The sequence below is a fragment of the Giraffa tippelskirchi genome, chromosome 5, assembly GCF_054371585.1.
Source record: "Giraffa tippelskirchi isolate mGirTip1 chromosome 5, T2T-mGirTip1v1.2.pri, whole genome shotgun sequence".
Taxonomy (NCBI): domain Eukaryota; kingdom Metazoa; phylum Chordata; class Mammalia; order Artiodactyla; family Giraffidae; genus Giraffa; species Giraffa tippelskirchi.
In genome coordinates, this window is record NC_137279.1 from 170,064,676 (window position 1) to 170,087,127 (window position 22,452).

Below are 22,452 nucleotides of genomic sequence, written 5' to 3' on the forward strand. Positions count from 1 at the left end.
ACCTTTCATCTTGCTCTTTACCTGGTTAGCTAAATACTCTGAATGTTTAATGAATAAAGGAAAAAAGGGAGGAAGGAAGGACTAATGTATAGATGGAGTTAGAGTAAAAGTTTTGGAATTAGGAATTTTGAGAATAGAGTGCAAGGATGACTCTGGAATTTCTAGTTTCTACTTACAACCTAAAGAAAAATTCATCTAAAACAACTTTGAAAAATGGAATTCCAAGACAGTAATTAGTGATCAACTTAAATCTGTCATTGACAGCTCAGTGAAGTAGATTAAGAAACATAAACTGTTCTTTACCCTAAGAATAGTTGAATAGCCCATGTAAAGTCTGTTTTAACCATCAATTTTTTAACTATTAAAACTATATTAAATGGATTTTATTTTTGAAGACATATATTTACAGTAATAAAGTTTTATAGTTTCTATACAGGTTTTGGAAGATACTGAAAAGCACAAAGAATACATTCTAACACAGATTAGCTTTATGATACATGCTCTTTCCATATTTTATTAAATATTTTGTTGAGCCCACTTACACATTTAACAGGAAATTGATCCTGTTATAATCCTGTTAAAACAGCTTATTTTCACCTTTTAATATTATATGATCATTTCCTTAATTATATTTTATAATATTTAAACTTTTACTAAAATAATTTTTAATACAGAAAAAGTAAAGGAATAGTACAATAAACACTCAAATCACCTATACCCAGACTTAATAATCACTAAAATTTTACCATATTTGTTTTATATATAGGACATCCTTAAGTTTTAGTGGAGTTTTAAGCCTTATAACTTCAAAAGTTTAACTGCTACATACTTATAAAGGAGCAGCATTTGAAATTTAATTATTTACATTTTTTATGCTATTAGATTTATGACTTTGATTAATAAATTTTTATGGTAGATTTTTTTCAGTCCCTCTGACTGAAAATGACAAACTTTGACTGAAACAGAAAATAATTTTGAATTTACTATTCAAAGTTCATAAAAGCAAATATAAAAGAAATATAAAGTTGCAATTTTTTTTGTAAGTTTTAGCAGTTAAACTTTTGAAATTATTAAAACTTAAAACTGCATAAGTTAGGATACCCTTATATATTCATTATTTTTGCTAAGCCATTTCAAGGTGACATCATAGTTTACCCATAAAAACAGCTGCATACGCTTTTCAAAAATAATGATATTCTCCTACAGAATCACAATACCAGTATTGCTTGTAACATAATTAACAATAATTTCCTAACATCATCTAGTATCCAGTGCATATTCAAACTTCGCTGGTTGATTGGGAAACCATGATCCACTCAAGGATAACAAATTATATTTGTTGTTAGATTTCTTATACCCTTTTAAGCAAACACCCCCTTTATTCCCCACTGCCTGTTTTTATGACATTTGCTTTGTGAAGAAATTATGTTGGATGATTACAGATTGTTCTAAATTCTCGATTTGTGTGATTGTTTCCTTGTGATATTATTCAACTTGTTCCTCTATCTCTGTATTTCCTGAGAAATGGATATTAAGGCTTAAAGCTTTGTTAGATTCAGGTGAATTTCTTTTTTTTTTTTGCAAGAATGCTTTTTAAGTAATGCTGAATACTTTATTATAATCAGATTTTTAATGGTTATAGAGTCCATCATTGTATGGTGATGTTATTTTATTTAAACAATCACTTATTATTGAACATAAATATGTTTGAAAGAATATTTATAGTTTTAAAATAATCTATTTTTCAATTCATTCCTGGGTATGAATGTATTTGGGATTAATTTGTCTCTGCTTTCCAGCAAGATTGCTAAGCAGTTGGAGTAACTAGAAAGTTACAAGGGTCTTTTATAACCTAAATACAACTCCCAAATAGGCACAGTCATCTGTTGAATTCCATTTTAAAAGCTATTAGAAACATTATAACTTTCAGGGATGATATATTATTTAAATATACAATATGTAATAGATGAAAGAACTTTTTACTGAGTGTCTTTGTACAGTAAACTGGCATTTGGATTTATTCAGACTGCTGATCCCCAGAGGAGCATAAACTCTTAATAATTTCTGGTATTTCTAATGAAACAATTGATTAGTAAATTAGTATTTTAACAACTGAAAGTCATTGGTTCATGTAATTAAGTGTGTTGTTTTATATTAGATTGATGCCAAAATCCATTGACTTCTTTGGACTCCTAAACTATCTTTATCTTTTTCTGCTTGTCCAGGGTTTTTTTCTTTCTTCATTTCTCTTTTCCAAGTTAAAGATCAGTAGCAGTTTATGTATCATTTATTACATTGCTCTAAACTTAAGATTTATCTTATCTGCATAGTGGATAAGTTATCCTTTGTTTTTGATTAGTAAATTAGTATTTTAACAACTGAAAGTCATTGGTTCATGTAATTAAGTGTGTTGTTTTATATTAGATTGATGCCAAAATCCATTGACTTCTTTGGACTCCTAAACTATCTTTATCTTTTTCTGCTTGTCCAGGGTTTTTTTCTTTCTTCATTTCTCTTTTCCAAGTTAAAGATCAGTAGCAGTTTATGTATCATTTATTACATTGCTCTAAACTTAAGATTTATCTTATCTGCATAGTGGATAAGTTATTCAAAATTAAATCTGAGAAGGAACATTTATTTTAGTCATCAACCAAATTATATACATATTCTTTTCAAATTAAAAACGATTGTCTAGAAAGTATAGAGATAGTACTACTGCTTTAGGTTTATATGGTGTACTATGGTTTGTGAAGCTTTTTCCTATGCATATCTCATTTCAACCCCACAACAAACCAGTGAGATAGGGATACATAATATCAGTATTCCAATTGTAGAGATGAGGAAGCTCAGAAAAGTTACATGACTTAACCAAAGGCAAATCAAGGGTAAGCAGTAGAGGCCAAGTAAAAGTGCAGGTGTTAAAAAAAAAAAAAAAAAAAGTGCAGGTGTTCTAACTTATGAAAGTCTATTTTATACTATACCTTCTTACTTCCAGAAGCTTTTCAGTGCTAACTGCTAAACTACTGTATTCAGTTATCAACAAACTTCATCTCTTCTTTCAGACTGCACATATGAAAGTTAAAAGAAATTGTTTTTGATATTTTTTTAAAAACTTCTAAATGAATCATTTTTAAGAAAGGAGTTTTCCTATTATGTTCAAACATTTTAAGGCAAGTATGACCAATACTGTGGATTGTTACTAAATTTCTTTCATCTTAAACATCACATGTTTAATTTAAACTGTGGGAGGCACATTAATTTTACCAGGGCAACAGATGAGCCTTGAGCACCAGCAATCTTCACTTGAAGTGAGAAATTGAGTTCCAAGAGTAAATAAAAACAAGACTGAAGGTTTAAATCCTCTGCTAGGCTTTTTGAACTTATATACTCATTAAATGTTTATTGGAGTGGTAGGATTACAAAGGATTTGGGGAGCTTCATCAACTGGTATATAGTTAATCACTAAGTAAAACACTACATTTGATAAAGTGTTTCTCACGATACTCATTCAGTCCATCTTAATGAAAACTGCTTCAAACTGATTTCATTTGAGAGCACTTGGTGAAGGTACTGACAGTTCTTTCTGCCTTTTTCATGAGAAATTTACAATACTGTTCAAAGCAGAGCTCCAACTTCAGTGAAACAGGTTTTCTAAGTTCTTGTGTTTAAGTATATTGTGGAAAGTTTTGACTTCTGATAATGGATTGATCGGTTTTATGATCTCTTCTTTGCCCTTAACTGTTAGGGATGTTGATTGAATTGAAGGCCAAAAATATTTATTGTATGCCTATTTAAGGACCTAGAATATAGAGGTTTCCTGTCCTTGACATGTCCACAGTCTAGTAGGAAAGAGGTGTGCTAAGTCACTTCAGTCATGTCCGACTCTTTGCAACCCTATGGACTATAGCCTTCCTGGCTCCTCTGTCCTTGGGATTCTCCAGGCAAGAATACTAGAGTGGGTTGCCATGCCCTCCTCCAGGGGACCTTCTTGACCCATGGATTGAACCTGCATCTCTTATATATCTCCAGCATTGGAGGCAGGTTATTTACCACTAGCACCACCTGGGAAGCCCTAGTAGGGAAGATAAAACAATATATAAATAGATCTATAAAATTCTATAAATGTAAAATGCTATAGGAGCAAAGAGGCGAAGTACTTCATCTGCCTTAGAAGTTCAGGGAGATTTCTAGAGGAAGTACCTCTTACCTAAATCTTGTAAGATTAATAAAACTTAGGCAAATAGAATTCTAAACAAAAAGAAGGTCTTAAGGAAATACCAGAAGATTGTAATTGAGGGTGAAAGTTGCTCAGTCATGTCCGACTGTTTGTGACCCCATGGACTGTAGCCCGACAGGGTCCTGTGTGGAATTCTCCAGGCAAGAACACTGGAGTGGGTTGCCATTCCCTTCTCCAGGGGATCTTCCTGACCCAGGGATCAAACTTGGGTCTTCTGCATTGCAGGTGGATTCTTTACCATCTGAGCTACCAGGGAAGGTACCACCAAAAAAAATAAGACAGAGAGCAAAACAATGCAAGACAGAGAGTTGGATTGCCTGGTATGATGAGGCCGAGAACATCAACAGGAGCATAGAGGGGTCTGTGATGCCCTGGCATTACCTGGTGTTTAAAAAATATTTGTTGAATGAAGCTTACATTTTTATCTATACATAAGGAAGAGCCAGTGGTCTGCTTCCTTAATTACAGTTGCAGAAGTTACCACTAGCCACACCATAATTCCCTGGGACTTTCTTCCCCTGAAGAAGTTTCTTTTTCTCCTTATAGCCTCCCCACCTCTCAGTTCTGCTGTCCCTGAGATCTCTTCACAACAAAAAGTCCCCCAGAGAATGATTAGACATTTGTAAGTGACTAAAAATCAACAGCAGTAAAAATCCCAGTGCCAGGGCTTATGTCCCATGTGAAAGATTGTTCCTTTCCCAGCAGCCCTTTGTGAGACTGGGCTTTGATAGCGGTAATCCTGTTACACCTCCTTAGATCTTCACTTCAGACCCAGTGCTGTTTCCAAATATTACACATAAATTAAGGAAACCAGTGCTTTAATTCTTGATTTCCCACTTGGTAACTCTGTGTTCCCAAACAAGTAATGAGCCTGTTTCTAATCTAGAAAAAAGAAGGATTGATGATAATATGTGTCTTCTTTATATGGTTGTTTTAAGGATTAAGTGGGATCTCCTCATAAATGCTTCCCCGATAGCTCAGTTGGTAAAGAATCTGCCTGCAATGCAGGAGACCCTGGTTCAATTCCTGGGTTGGGACAATCCGCTGGAGAAGGGAAAGGCTACCCACTCCAGTATTCTGACCTGGAGAATTCCATGGACTGTATAGTCCATGGGGTCACAGAGTCAGACATGACTGAGCGACTTTCAAGATATTTTCATAAATGTACCCAGCATCATGGCTAAGGTGTTTTTAAATAGTTTTAGACAAATTTCAGAAATGTTTGTAAAATAGCAAAACCGATTTTCAGTTTGTTTTTTTGCAGTCTATTTATTTACATATTAGTTTAATATATATATTTTATTGAAGTATAGTTGAGTTACAATGTTTCAGGTGTACAGCAAGGTGATTCATTTATACATGTACACAGGTTTGACTTAATATGAATAGAATGCTAGATTTCTAATTTGAAAAATAGATATACAACAAGCAATAAAGTTTACTGTATAGCATAGGAAACTATAGTCAATATCTTATAATGACCTGCAGTGGAAAAGAATCTGAAAGATACCAAAACTGATTTCTTTATGCAGTTCATGAATAAAAAAATAATACAAAACTGTTCTTTTAAGAACAGTTCCACAAAGAAATTTTGAGAACCCATTTGAGCATTTCTAGCTCTAAAATGAATGCTTTGCTTTAACAGTACTTTGTTCATTATCAGGTTTTATTACATTCATTTAAAAAATTGGCCCATTTTAAAGTAGTGCTGGAGAAGGAAATGACAACCCACTCCAGAATTCCTGTCTGGAAAATCCCATGGACAGAGGAGCCTGACAGGCTACAGTCCATGGGGTTGCAAAGAGTTGGACACAACTGAGCAACTAAGCAACAAAGTAGTGCTGTTTCAACTTCCTCAAGTTAAGAACCTAAATACCATCCCTGGTCAATGTTTTTTGAAAAGAAATAAGCTCTAATCAAATCTGAAGCCAGAACTGCAATTGATAAGTTTCTAGCACTCTATCATCCAGAAAAATCAGCCAAACAGACCTATTTGTGCTTTGGAAAATATGCACAGTTTGTTCATCATGTCTTTGTTTTCTTTTCAATTTAAATTCCTTAAAGGCAGACAGTGTCTTTAGAGTAATTTTTTATGACAGCTAGGATAGCATCCGGCACATGTATGAGATAAGAACTATGATGCTAGTATAACTTTCGAAGTATGTTTTCATATAAATGAAATGTTTGTTAAAAGAAAAGAATACAGATACATTTAAAGTAGCAAATTAAGTTACCTCATAATCCTAAACCTGAAAATAAGCACTATTAAATGTTTTTACTTTTAAATGTGATTTAAAAAAGAAAAGTCTCCAAACATATACATCAGTAAAAATGTTGCTGGGTTTTATGTAAGTGCAGCCATACTGAATATGCTTTTCTGTAATTAGATATTTCCACTAAACAGTATATAGTTAGCACGTTATCTAGAATTTGCCTCTAATTCTCCAAGTTATCAGATCTACCTAATTAAAATTGTAAAAATCTTTAATGTTTATAATAAAATTATTTTGTTAATTAGTTTTAAGATATGCTGCTATGTTGTGAAACATTCTTCTCAATTTATTGCTGTTCACCATTTTTTGAGAGCCATATAACCGTATTCAAAAAGCTGTATGGTAAAATTTATTAAAATATGAAAAGCAAGGCTGATTTTTATTGGTGGGCTTTAGTCATATTTGTATCATTTCTCTTAAGGAGCCCTCCCTGTCCCTAGAAAGTATTTGTTACTCATACTACCTATTTGTAAATGATAAAAAGCTAAATCGTATCTCAAGTATTCATTCCATTTGTAAATTTAAGAAGTTTGTTCCATATCTAATCTTAAACATTTTCATTTAAATATAAAGAGTATGGTAGAAAGAGAGATAATGGGGATTCTTATATTTAATTCTGAGCCCCCATTTACTTGTGGTGTGCTATTAAAATTAGGTTACTCAGTCTCTCTGAGCATCAACTTAAAAATTTGTATTGTAGTACATACTTCACAAGGTTAACAAGAAATTAATATAAGTAAAACAGCTTTAAAATGTTTGTGAAACATCTTTAAGATTGTTTGCTTTTAGTTGATGAACATTGAGTAAATCAGGTAGATTTGGATTTGAACCTGGAACCTGAAACTGACTATATAAGCCAACATTTTCTCTGAAATGGAGATTAAAATATCTTGGCGATCAACCCACCTTGGAATAATGAATCTTCACCTTCACAGTAACCAAGTTATTCAGATGCACATATTAGAGAAGATGAATTGGCCTACATAATTGGTACATGTAAAGGAGCAATAGGAAATCAGACTGAAAGAGAGAAGTAGACTGGGCTTTCAACATGGAAATCCGTGAATGCCAGCTAAAGACTATTGTTATTGTGAGGTAGTAGTTAGCTTTTGAAAGTGCTGAAGAAGAGGGTGACACTGTCAGAGAAATAAGTATTGTGGTGGCAGTTTGTATCAATAGAATGGATGGAAAGGGAGAAATTGGTGGCAGAGACTGAGCAACTGTGTACGTTTGTATATGTATAATTGTGGAGTATCAGGCAATGATTAGAAAATCATAGTACAATAATAGCACAGTATAGTTTACAAACTTTTTGACTCCTGCCTTTCACAGCCTGTTAGCTTTTGTATACCTTTTTATACATGTGTATCTTCTAGTATCCTGTTTCTCCCACACCCTTCTTGGAGTGCCTAACAAAACAAAATAATACTGCTTTTGTGATAGACCTACACTAATGTGTTCTGACCTTTCTTTACTCTGTGAAGCATTTCAATAGAATCTGTTGGTTTTATATTTGCCTTGTCATTTACAGTCTTTTATAAATAACTATATTAAGAAAATCAAAGTATTTCTGATGTTAAGCAGGGCCTAGTATCTTTATTAGAAGTATTGGGAACTTAATTTCTCTAGCATATACAATTACAAAGAACTGGAAGCCCCATGAAGAACTCGTAAAGATCAGTTAAAAGAGGACAATGACCCAGTAGGGGCAAGCAATATAAGTAAATATTTCACAGAAAAGAAAAATAAAAACAGTCAGTTTGCTGTAACAGCCAATCAACTGAGCTTCCAGTTTATTTTTTTTAATAGTTACTTTTTTTGGCTGTTAGTTCTTAGTTTCAGCACACTGTTCAGCTCTTAGTTTCAGCACACTGGCTCTCTAGTTATGCTTCGTGGGTTTAGTCACCCCACGGCTTGTGGGATCTTAATTCCCTGACCAGGAGTCAAACCTGTGTCCCCAGCATTGGAAGGCAGATTCATAACCGCTGGACCACCAGGGAAGTCCCAGGCTTCCAATTTCTTTATTCATAAGAACTTTAGACACATGATTATCTTTCTCAAAGATATTTTATGACCTGAGTAATACAGTTTGAACAACACAAACTGATAAAGCTCTGTACCCAGTGAACACTTGTCAGCTTATTTTACAAAGAGAGTTTAATTTTGGTTTAGGCTTTTGGGTTTATTTGTTTGTTTAACCTATACTTTCACGTGAGCGACCTCCCAATGTGAGACTCAAATACATCTCAGGCATATACTGTGTCTTCAAGAGTGCCATTCCAACATCTGCTTTAGGAAGTAAAAGGGAAAAGATACCATCCTAGCATCTCTTCATCTTCACTAGCTGGCTATTTTCTTTTGGAACTTCTCTAGTTGGTTGCTATCAGTTGTTCCCTGAACTCAGTTTTAGGAGCAAAAAAACAAAAAAGGCAGTGTCACGATTTGCTCCAAGATAAGTCTGCACACTGGTTCTTTACTTTTCAAAAATTACTAGCTTGGAGTTATTTGAATACATCAGGCCATTGACATCACAGGGCCTTTTCCCAACCTTTTCTCTTTGCTTTTACTCTTTTTTTCACTCTTCCTTTTTTCCACTATCACCTCAAGTTAAATTTCAGCTCAAATATCACCTTCATAAAGAAGCAGCCTGTCTGTTGTTCATGCCTAGACCCAAGGACCCCCTCTGTTATAGCAGTCATGTCACCACTCCCATCTAAGAGTGTTGGACTTCCAAAGCTACGTGTCACCCAAGGCACAGGGAAGAGAAATAGCCTTCCCAGTGTCACAGAGCTGGGAGGTGGCGAAGCAGGAATTTGTTTCCAGACAATGTAGCTTCATGCTGCTGTGCCACAGTTCTTACTGTGTGCTTGAGTCTTGGTTGGATGCTGGCTGGATCTATGAATATCCATATATAGGGACAAGATTGTGGAAGTGGGCCGTGAACTTGGATGAACTAATTAGAACTGGCAGTGAACTACTTAGAGCCTGGATTTAAAACAATAAATAAGATAGCTACAAAGGACATTTTGAGGTACTGGAGAAATTTGAATATGGACTCCATATTAGATAATTGTACAATATTAAGTTGTAAATATTGTAAACAATATTAAATGTCTTAGGTGTGATTAAAGAAATAATGATTATGTAAGGGAATATCCTTATTTCTTAGGAGACACGCACTAAAGTACAGTGGAGGTGTCATGATATGTGCAGCTTTAAATGTTTTCAGGGAAAGAAGCATGAAAAGAATGAGCAAATACGGCAAATGTTAATAATTGATCAATCTAGGTAAAATATAAGAGTGTTTACTGTTGTATCAGTTTATCAATGGCTTGTATCAGTAAACCACCCCCAAACTTAGAAGAAGAGTGATGATTCTGATTATTATGGCCATGATATAAAAGGAGAAGGGAAACTGAAAATGGAGAAATAAAATTGGGTCCCAATTCACACAAAGATAATTATTTTAAATTTATTTTAATTCTTACACTGAAAAAGCTATGAAATACCGTTTCTAGAAATCATTTGTCGTATCATCTTCAAAATCATTGAACACACAAATTATGGATGTTCTGGTACCTAAAAAGAAACTAAACAACTTTCTTTTCAGTCCATCAGCAAATATTATCTGAGTGTCTCCTCTGTGCCTGGCTTATTTTGAGACGTAGCCAGCTCATTTCTTCCAGCTCTAATGTTCTGTAGTTCTGTGATGCTGAGTGTCTAAATACAATAGCTACTGTAGCTCAGGGCCAGGTCACATTGGTTGCTGTCAGCCTGGCATTTTCTAAGGATCAACTTAGTACCTTAGCGCCTGGATTTGAATATGAAGATTAGTGAAGTCCTGAAATCGTGGGCACAATTAAGCATCCCGAACACTAGTAGGAGAAATGAAGAAGCTGTATTTTTATGGCTATAATTTAACTTGAAATGGCCTTTAAATCCTTTATTTTGCTTGGATATTTCCAGAATCTTGATCCTAATAGCTGCATTTTATTTGGCACCTACTATGGGCCAGGCATCATAAATAGGTATTTTACCTACTGTATCCACAATCCTTACATCTTGCCCCCATAGTCACACAGCTGGTAAGTGGCAAAACTGGATTCAGCACAGAGCTTTCTGTTACTTTAATGCTTGGAGGCTTTCCTTTAACTGTGTTACCAAAACCTAGATCACAAAGAGGGAGTCTGAGGAGAATATAGCTAGGCTGCTTGTCTTTTTCCTCAACCAGGCTTACACTCTCTCGGCCAAATTAGAAAGGACAAATAAAATGTACATTCTTTAAATGCCCTGATCTTACTGCTTCTCATATGATACTGCAATTAAATTTTTGCTTTTTGCATTTGCCATCCCCTCCAGACCCCTAACTTTTAGAGATCAAGGGAACTTTGTTTTATTCATCTTTATATTCTCAATGCCTAACACATAGGCACTCTGTAAATGTTATTAAACTGAATTATTAATGGACCAAAGGGAAAAATGGTTATAGTAATGGAAAACAAAACATTTTCCTATGCTTTTTCTATGTACTAAATGCCCTTTCTTCACAAAAGCAGTTTTCTGATATGCTCAACCCAGTTCTCACTGTTTTGGCCTGTGTTTAGTTGAGTCAATAAAGTAATCGGAAATCTGAGTCTTGGGGTTTTCATTTAGGTGCGCCTATAATTTAATCAGATATTTAGGGAGCCCAAATTTAGTAGCATTTTTATATTATTAAGTCTTAACATTTTACCTATTTTTACTGTTATAATAGCAGAAGAAAAAAATTTTGTTGAAAGTTGAAAGTGTTATTATGTTTGGGAGAAAAGATTATTTTAAGATTTTTCAGCTTTTCTTTTGAAAGCTACTATGGGAGCACCCCCAACCTGAAGATCCTTCTCTGATACTCTTTGTATCATCTCCTTTCTCACAGTTTAGAGCTTAAAGTGAGATTTTTTTTTTTTAAGTGTGTTTTCCTGGCATCTCATGTTTAACAGTGTCAGGGGTTTGTGTCCCTGGAACGAAAACTGTTTCTCCAGAGCCTTTTTTCTCTCAGCTTCCAGTGAAAAGAGGGGCGAGGCGAGCCAGTCGCTTACCACAAAGCAGTGCCACCACAAAGGAAAGATTAAGGGTTTAGAGAGAGGTCAATGTGGGTTTTTCTCTAACTAAACACTTTCCTAAAGTTTCCTTGTGGAAAAATAATGAAGTCATCTCAGAGTTTTTAAAGAATTTTTATTTCTTTTTCACCGTCTGCATTCGCTTGTCTTCTCAGCATGGATGTTTAATCTTCCTAGGCTTTGTGAATTGGTCCAAATGAATAAGTGGTGAGCTGTCTCTCTAGGAGCTAGAGGCTTATTCTAAGGGCCTAATCACTGAGTAAACACATCTTTGCCCTCCCTCTCACAACTGCGATATAATAGTCGAGATTCTAGCACAGTAACCTGGATATTGCAGGGACCAATGCTTTGAAATGCAGAATGGTTGATCCTCCAAGACAGACAGTGCCTGATCTTCGCCTGCCTCTTTCTTCTTTTTTTAAATTAAATATTGCCAAAGAGATGCTTTTTATTGCTTGATATTGTGCATTAGTGCCCTGGATTTCCAAGTTTAGTTTCAGTCAACAGTGTCAGCTGCACTTATAGGGAACTCTCCATGTTGGGTTTCTTAGTAGCCTCTTCAGTATATGTGTGTTTGTTTTGGAAGAGCATTCAAATTAAATCAGTGAGATAGCAATGTAAATTGCTAATCTCTTTCCCAAAGTCTAAATGTTCCATTGTAGTGTTCTTGAGAGAAATAAGCATTTTAAAGATTTAGCCGTAGCTATTGTTTGGTTAAAAATATGCTGATTCAAAAATGGATGGCTCTCTTGTTCCCAGTGTCTCCTTAAATGTAGTTGCTGAGATACAATCAAGCAGAATTAGAGGTTGACATCTCTCTGTCTGTTGGGCTAGAGAGCTTCTAAGAAGAGGACTTGTTTGTGCTGAACTTGTTAGTGCTGCCAGGTTCACATTCCCATCCCTAAAGTAGTACATTTCTAGATTCGTTTACTAAGAGTGATTTGGCTACCATTTGGTGTCTTTTTTGCCTGAGGGCCGTCTTGATACCAGCATTCCTGTTTCTTTCCTCAAATATGCTGAGACCTGTGCTAACTTAGGGATGCAAAGAAGGCCAAAAGAGATCCTGTCCTTTACCCTTGAGAGACTGTTTAGAGAGGAAACTGGTTAACAGTTATAATACTAACAGAAGAGATAGAGGCCTAAAAAGGAAGCGCTTAACACTGCCTTGGAGAATCAGGGAAGGCTTCATAGAGGCATTTACTTTGAGCCTTAAAGATTGAGTAGGAATCTTCCAGATAAATATCTCTCCCACAATGTATCTGATTACAGACTTCCTAGATACCAGCTACTGTTACCTGCAGGTGTCAACATAGATGAAGAAACCGTAAACCTTTCTTGTTCGATGTTTCATCACTTCTGCTTCCTCCTGAGCCTGAGACAGAGAATATTTTAACAAATACTTGTTGAATGAATGAATTAACACCTGGAAGCACCTACTATTGGAGCTACTTACACTCAGGAGTTCTGCCCTTATTCACATTACATGCTGTCTCTGAGGCCCCAGAAGTACTGATGTGTGAGCATCTGGTGCCTTAATACTCTACAAGCTCTCTAAGCCTGGAGTGTAGTGTAGTTGGGTTCTTTGCTACTTCTATAGTATCAAAGAAAGAACACTAGGCTTGGAGTCAGTCAATCTGGATTCCAATCCCAGATATACTACTTACTTACTAACTGTGGAATTTAGGATAAGTCAGGTTTCTAAAGCTCAGTTTCCTCATAGGTTAATAAAGTTAAGAACACTATTTTACAGGTTTATTCTAGGGATTAAAGTAGATAATGAGTGTGTAACTAACACACTCATTTTGGAAGCATCTACTTCTGGCTCCCTTCATCTAGTACAAAATTTTCCTTTGAAGAAAATAATGATGATTATTATTATTAGGATTGTTTATCAACATAATTCCAAGCATCAGATGGTCATTAGCATGAACCCTTTTTCTATAAATGGGTTAAATAAATAAAAACCCTGGGTTATAAATAACAACCCTTCTTTTGTTCATCTTACAGAGCAGTTTTTCTTCATCATCACATTCTTTTTCAATATGAGGGAAAGGACTCTAAGCTTCCTTGAAATTGTCCTTCACCAGAATTTCACAGATTAGTTTGTGTATTTATCATAATATTTTATCTTTCCATTTCGTGGTAACTGACTGTTCTTAAACTCACCTATTCTATAGGGTAGCACCAGAAAATTAGTTGAGGACAATTTAGGTTCTTTAACCATCATTGTTGTGGTTAAAGCTGACATTTGCAAATTATATTGCTCAATATCAGTTTTTAGTTTCAGTTATTTTATTGATTAACTAGCTAAGACAGAGGGTACATTTAAAAGAGCAAATGTCATTTCTTGAAAGCAAGTTTTATCAGGCGAAAAGGAAAGAATAATTTTCTATATGAGAAACTACATTGGATATTTTCTGAAATATAAACTAGAAAGAACTCATGTGAAGTAAACATTTTTCTCTCATCCTTTCAAATGGCAAGTAGATACCAATCACATGTTCTGAAGTAAGGACTTTGACATGGGAAAACATTAAGGACTTTGAAATTACCTGTGGAACTAAAACAAAAGTTACTTCAGGCTTTTTTCTTTCAAGTAGAAGAGACTCTTCAGTGTTCAGGTTAAAAACATAAAAAATATGTAAGAGGAGATTTTGGCATTCAATCTTAATCGGTATTTTATTCTTTGTATTGTTGAATAGCTCAGAATTAATTTTCCCTTTACTTATAAAGTATGTACTAAATACGAAGAATTGTAATTACATTTCTTTTAAAGAAAATGCAATCCTCTTTTGATTCATGCTTGAGATAGGCTTGCACATGTTAACAGGAATCTGTGGCAGCAGTCTATAAGACAGAGTGTAATCATCCTAGCCTTTTTAGAGTGTAAGGAAACAAAATGTATTCATATTAGTAGATGCTTTAGGAGCTCCAGGTGTCAGATACTCCTAGGGAATAACATTTAATTTTTATCTTTGTTGTTTGTATTGACTGACTGTGCCTTTCAAAATTCAAGAAATGTTACATTAGTGGATGTTTTAATTCATCAGTCTTTTCTCCTCTTTTCAGAGAAAGCTTCTTGCTATCTACCTCCACCATGATGAAAGTGTATTAACCAACGTGTTCTGCTCACAAATGCTTTGTGCTGAATCTATTGTCTCTTATCTGAGTCAAAATTTTATAACCTGGGCTTGGGATCTGACAAAGGACGCCAACAGAGCAAGGTAATACTGTTGTTCATAAGGTTTAAGTTGGGCTTTTATTTTTTTTAAAGTCATCATTGTATTTGATTTCTTATCATCATAAACATTTTCATCCTCAGCTTAAGTTTTCTATTATTACATTTAATTAGATAAAAACTGTTTGTTGTAGTTAATATATGCAGTTATTTACAGTTGTGAAAAAATACTTTAACTAATAAAAGATTTCTTAAATTCAGGAATAACCCAAAAACCAAAACCAAAATACATTGTTCTTGTCTTTTTGCAATAATAAAAGACATTTCTTTGTACTGTATATGTTGTTGAACATTAAAATCTGTTTCTTATAATAATCAGAAAAGACAAAGAAAATCTAATATATAATCCTACTAGTAAGTTTACTTTCTTAATAATTCCAGTGATGAAGGCAGGACATTCTGGACCAGTCCAGTGGAGTTGGTAATAGCTTAACTCTAGCATATGCTAATTGATGTAATCGCTTTATTGCACACATTCTTTTGCACACAGCCAGCAATACATCCATATTCTCAGTAGAAAAAAAAAATTCCCTTTCCTAGCTGTCAGGATAAATTTACTTGGTTTGTTAATCATAATATCTGTAAGTAATGAATAATTCTTCATATTTTGCCTATTTGAGTTTACCATCTGAAATATATTTCATCGTGTTTAATTACACATGTGGCCATAACATCCTGTGATGCAACTTTGGGTGGTGTTCACACAATCATAATCACAGCCTGCTGGTTTATGAACAGGGAGATTAAATTAATTCATTTTAAGGCTATCTTATTGTAGTTACATGATTTAAATGACTGTAGAACAATTGGAAATCATCTTATTTGTCTTTTTATTATTTTATGGCTCACTGAATTTTCGCTCATCATTCAGACTTTGTTTTATGTAATCTGAATCTGAAAAGAAAGATGATTCTTGCCTTAAAAGTGAAGCAAAACAATGTTGAAGCAATTTCTTCATCTAATATTTCATTTCTTTAAGTAAATGGTTAGGAATTTTCATAGGATGACTTCGTTCTGCCTTGGAAATATTCCCTGTTAAATAAAGAACCTTTAGCACCTGTATTTGTTTAAATTAAATCAGGTTATTATTCACACTCAGTTAAAGGTGATGAAAAGCAGTGCCAAAAACAGATAAAAATGCAGCATCGAAGGTCTTTCATGAGGCAAAATACATAGACTAGAGACTTGGCTAAATCTTTTGCCATTCACTGGCAGTAAGGAATCTCCTCCTTTCCTTTTATTCACAACTTGATGGAGAAGGAAACACTATTTCTAAACCATCTGTAGTGGCTAAGTTCAGCAGGCTACCTGCTGTTATTTTGTTCTATCCTCCATTTAATTCCTCAGTTCCTTTTATTTTACAATGACAAAAAATTGCAGTGTAGTTTCTTTTGAAAAGCAGTGTTTGAGGGTTTTTTTTATGACTGGCAATCAACAGCCATGTAATTGCTTTGTTATGTTTTACTAAAGAAGTCTGTTAAGTAGCACAACTTTGATACACTAGTAATAAGAGTTTGCAGGTTACAGAGACACCTGTGGTGACCAAAGCGACAGAAGCTGCTTATTAGAAAGAGCCAGTACAGCTGTGTCCTATTAACTCCTTATGACACTTTTTTAAAACACAAAATAAAGGCCTTGTTTAAGGCTTTAGAGCTCTTTCTCAAGGAGTTGTAAGACCAACTATGAAGTATGATAGGATATTTCAATCTACATTTATGTGGCATCTCATTATTAAGTTACTGTTATGAAAATAAAAAGAAATGATATTAAAGACTAAATAGAAACATCTAGGAATTTAATAAACACTTATAGGAACAAGCAACAAGGCAATGGGGAGAAAAAGAACATAATTTCCGGGGTTTAAAATATTTGGCATCCTTATTCAAAGTCAAATTCTATCCATATTACAAATTAAATACTATTTTAAAGTATTACATTTATCTCTATAAAGTAATAAGTAAAATGACGTTGCTACTGTTTGTGTACAGCTGCTCATTTATACAGTTAAGGCCTATGGTAAAATTCACATTCTACAAACACAAGATGAAAATTTGCTGGAATGGAATGTTCCTAAAAAAGAGTAAAAGTAGATTTCCTTTTGATATACAAAATTATAAGACAATTACTTAGGCTGATGTATTGCCCCCCAAAAGAGTTTGGCTTTAGCCACAATTTTCTTACCATCTACCATAGATTTATCTAAATAAAATTATCTAATTGAGTTTCCATCTCTGTGATGTCTATAAGCTGTTTAGTCTGGATGCTTCCTTAGTGGTTTTATGAGACTGTCCTCTGATATGATAGCTGGGGACATTGATGCCCAAAACAGGAAAGGACTTGCCAAACTATTTTATTTTTGCTTAAGAAATACTTGGATTAAACCTACAGGAAATTAGTCCTCCATAATTTACTGTGAATCTCTTCTGTTTGTAAAAGATAAGTGAAAGATATTGAACCAAGTGAATGCTTTGGTTAAGTTACAAGAATTTGAGTGTGAATTGATATTATAAGTTAGATATCCTCATTTTGCTAACAATCCAGAATGCCTGATTTCGGTAACAAACTAGAATAAATAAGAAACAGATTTCTATAGAATGTCACAGGTATACACCACTGAAGATATAGTTGGTTTAGATTTCCCCCTTCCAAAATGATTCTAGTAACTTTCTAAGCTGAATACTCAAGTTAACTAATCTATATCTGTATAATGGATTAGAATAACTTCTAGATTGATCATGGAACAGTCCAATATTAACTAAAACATCAAACTTTAACAGTAGTGATTACTTGCCTCTTTTCTCCCTCACTAAATCATGATCTTCTGGAAGGACTTATTTTATTTGTCTCATTAAACAAAGCACTTTTTGAAATTCTGGGGAAGAAGCTCAATAAGAATTTGACAAATGAATGTATTCATTTAATTCCACTTAAGAATGTTGCTTATAATTTCAGTATTGTATATCTAAATGGAAGTTTCTTTCTTAGAAAATTCTATACAGTCTCACTGGCTGACAAGTGTAGTTGCATTTCAGAGCCATTTTTTCTTAAAGCAGTAGGCAGAAAGCCCTCGTTAGTCTTGAAAGGTGCTAGAGGATATCATTTCCCAAATATCCAGCTAAACAATGATCCTGATAAAAACAGTAGGATATAACTGTAAAGAAAAAGCTAAAGCCAAATAGATAGTAGTAAACAAAGAGATCTTGTAAATCAATGGAAGTGGCTAAAATATCTTAAGAAAGGTATATATTCCTCCATGTTTATTCATTTATTAAACATTTATTGCTTCCCTGGTGGCTCAGATGTTTTAAAGAATCTGCCAGCAGTGCAGGAGACCCAGGTTTGATCCTGAGTCAGAAAGATTCCCTGGAGAAGGAAATGGCTTTACGCTACAGTCCAGAGGGTCACAAAGGGTCTAACATGACTGAGCGATTAACACTTTCACTTTTCAAACATTTACTGAATGTTTAGTATGAACCAGGATCAGTGCTATGCACTGAGGATGAAAAGTTGAAAAAGACACAGTGCTAATGCTTAAAACACTCATAGTCTAGTAGGTAAGACTGACATAAGAGCTAATATGTAATATGAAATATATACAGGGTGCCTTGGGAGTATAGATGAAATTCATACTGAGTCACTCTACCTGAGTGAGCCAGGGAAGGACTTGAAAGAGATGGCACACAGAAGGTGATAATAGATTTTCACTCTTTCTCTTCAGAGATTTTTTAATATTAGCAGCATTCTTACTTTATTGAGTTGCAGATACTTGCTATTCTTACAAACAGATATTGGTACTTTAAGCTTCATAATTAGCTATCTGAATTGTGGAGGAGAGAAAAAATAGGAGTTGGCCAGCTAATGTAATCCTGTGTGATCTGAACCAAACTGAACATTAAGGCCAGCCAATTGGGATAGACAGATCTCAAGAAGTTGTTTTGTCAATAACTCACGCTGGTATTGGCATATGCTTATAGGCAGACAGTGGAGCAGAGATCAGGTACCCTTTGGACTTGTAACATGTATAAAACCATGGTGGACTTAACTAATAAACATAAACAATAAAAATATTTTTAGCATAATATAGTGAGTGAATGGTCTATGAGAGAATAATTTCTTGAAATTCAGAACACATATCACTTCTAGGAAGCCTTGCATCTACTCCCATTCTTCCCTTGCCTCAATCTGGGTAAGAATGCACATTCTGTATACTGTCATAGTATCACTGTACTAACTTGTATTGATGGCATTCATTATATGGAATGTTTATTGTCTAGCTCCCTGTTCGGTTGTCAACTTCCCAAGGGAGCTATGTCTTTGATGTCAATGCATTAAAGTACCTTTGAAAATATAAGTGTTATGTCAATATATTAAACCAATACTAATAGGATTTTTTTTTTTTTTTATAAATTTATTTATTTTAGTTGGGGGCTAATTACTTTACAATATTGTAATAGTTTTTGCCATACATTGATATGAATCAGCCATGGGTTTACATGTGTTCCCCTTCCTGGACCCCCCACCCACCTCCCTCCCCATCCCATCCTTCTGGATCATCCCATTGCCCCGGCCCTGAGCCCTTGTCACATGCATCGAACATGGAATGGTGCTCTGTTTCACATATGACAATACACATGTCTCAATGCCATTCTCCGAGAACGTCCCACCCTCCTCCCTCAGAGTCCATAAAATTGTTCCATGCATCTGTGTCTCTTATTCTGTCTCGCATATAGGGTTATCGTTACCATCTTTCAAATTCCATATATATGCATTAGTATACTGTATTGTTGTTTTTCTTTCTGGCTTACTTCACTCTGTATAATGGGCTCCAGTTTCATCCATCTCAGTAGAACCGATTCAAATGTATTTTTTTTAATGGCTGAGTAATATTCCATTGTGTATATGTACCACAGCTTCCTTATCCATTCATCTGCTGATGGACATCTAGGTTGCTTCCATGTCCTGGCTATTGTAAACAGTGCTGCGATGAACATTGGGGTACACACGTCTCTTTCAATTCTAAAACCAATACTAATAGGATTTTTGAAACATAATGAATAAGAGAGATCAGCTTGGATAGTGGAAATATCATTGGAAATGCTACCATATCCCTCTAATTGTATGATTTTCCCCAACAGCCATTAATAGGAATAATAAAGCAAAAGTCTTCTCCTTGCAGAATGAACTAAAAATAACTAGAAAGTGTATCTCATCTTCTGCTAACATTAGTACCCCAGGCTGTCGTGGCCTCAGCTCTTGTGCCCCTGGCACCCGCTGGCCATCCGGAAAAAGGATTGAATTCTAACCAAGATGAGTTTATCCATTGGTTCCAAAGTTTCTCCCCCAGACTCAGCAAGTTTCTGTGATACCTCTAAAGCAATTGGTCTCAAATTGGGCCATTTGGGATGGTACTCTGAACCTTCTGCTTTGGTGGTGGCATTGATTAAAATAAATATGCCCATTGGATATATAAGAATGGTGGACTTGCTTCATGGTGCAGTATGTCAAGAAGCTAGACAAAGGTCCATCTGGGCACCATCATAATTAAATATACATAGAACTATATAAAACACTCTATTAGAGCTACTTGGGACTGGGTAGTGGGAACATTGACGCATGAATGCCCTTGGTGTTGAACTATAGGTTCTTGACCGAAGTTGTTTCATCGGGGGAAGCCATGTAACACATGTGGCACAATAAACCACCTGTATTAACCAGTAATAAGTAGGTTAATGGGTATTACTTATTCTGAATAGGCCCACGTGGCTAATGTCATAGTACATACAGTATAGATATTGCTTTAGGTTATCTCATTCTAGAAAATTTAAACATTGAATTTGACTAGGATAGCACAAACTGGGTAATCAGCAATCTATGAATGCTGAAGAATGAGCTGCTTATATGTAAGTTCCTGAGATGAAAATGTTTAGCACATCAGTGTACATGCCATGAAGTGTTAAATTAGGCATTGCACACTATTTCTACGTGGTGTTCAGAGTACCTGCAAATAGAACCCTAGGAATTACTGACAGTGCCTGGGTTACACAGGTTACATGTAACATATGTAGCATTACACAATTAGTACCAGTGTTCACAGACAATTCTATTGCCTATCAATGTTAGCTTTTGAACTTAATGCCCTTGGCTGCAATATATCAGGTCACTGTAGACTTAAGCTGCTGTGCTGACAGGTACTTGTTAGCCTTGATATTCAAGTAATAGTTTTCCACATTACTTAATCTTTGACAAGAGTTAATTGGCTTAAATCTCTTATTATCATTAGGTTGTCTGCCTGCTCTTTCCATCTCAGTAATTAGCCATATCACAGTGGCTTACCCTTAATTCCAAACTACTTGCTGGTTCATGCCTGGCTGAAGCTAGCTGACCATGTTACTCTAACCCTATGCTTCCATTTAATCCAGCAAATATAGCCCAGGTGTGGTGTCTCCTTGGGAGACACAAGGAGTGTTAATTTCCAGCTGCTTCCCTAGGAGCAGATATGGATTCTGCAGAAGTAGCTGATAAAAACAGATGGACATGTTATGGTCAGAGTATTAAGACTTCCATAGTGCTTCATGCCAGATTTTCATATAATTTTCCCCAAACTCCTTTATTTCCTTTGTGACACATTTTCCTTCCAAATCCTTATAAAGGAAATGTATTGCCATCCTAAACATCCCAGGTCAAGGCTTAATTAATGCTTTAAACTAAAGGTTCCAAAACACCAGGAGAGTTTGTCATTTTCTCCCTGGTTTGTTTTGTGAAGAGGGAGGAGAGAAGGTGAGGAGGAACCCCTCCTGTTCCATGATTACATCCTACCCACTCATTTTCTCCTTTTCTCCTCTGCTTTTGATTTTTAGTGGCGGTCTTAACAGAATGTCAAGATCAATTTGCAGCATGGTTTAACCCAAGGTTTGCATTCTGCCAGCAGCAATTGTCCCTGCAAACAATGCTGTGTGTTCTTGTAACTTCAGAAGCTTTTAGAAGGATCATGGCAAGGGCAGCATCTAATGACTTTATTAGTGTAGGGTTTCAAAATGGGCTCAGTAATTGTTCATATCTCTTCGTCAGCAAGTCATAATTACTGCTCAGCATTGTCCAAGGGTGCGCTTGTGAATAGTTTCTTAATAGTACTGAAAGGAAGGAAAAGAGGGAGAGGATAAGAGGTGATGGCCTCTTACAATTGAGAAGAAGCCAGTCTGTATATAGATGATAGCTAAACTGTTTACAATACATTTTTTACTGTTTTTAAAATAGACAATTATCCTTGTAAAAGTGTTCTTTGATATAACTTTAAATTACCACTTTACCAGCTTTTAACTCTGAGTTGGATACTTCCCACACGACTACTTAGTACTGCAGCCATAACTGTCTGGTGGTGCATGCATTGTATCTGAATCAAGCATTTGTGTAAAAACAATTTTACTTCCTTGACATTCATCTATTAGTAATTAATACTATTCAAGAAATATGTATTTAACTCAGATACAGTTGTCTGTTTTCACAGTCTACATGAAGACTGTTACAAAAGAACAATGCAGGGTGATACTATTGACATGGCAGTCCAAAAGCACATTTAAGTTTTTATCAAATCCCATTTTCCTCATGCAC

At 35.0% G+C, this 22,452-nt stretch overlaps 1 protein-coding gene across 3 annotated transcripts in view; it reads left to right on the top strand.

Moving 5' to 3' along the window:
- Nucleotides 1-22,452, top strand: part of FAF1 (Fas associated factor 1) — a 483,348-nt gene that overhangs the window by 338,088 nt on the left and 122,808 nt on the right. For all 3 annotated transcript variants that reach the window (XM_081485543.1, XM_081485544.1, XM_081485542.1), the window contains one exon: nt 14,676-14,830. In XM_081485543.1, the coding sequence (XP_081341669.1) occupies nt 14,676-14,830 (155 nt within the window). The remainder of the gene's footprint in view (nt 1-14,675; nt 14,831-22,452) is intronic.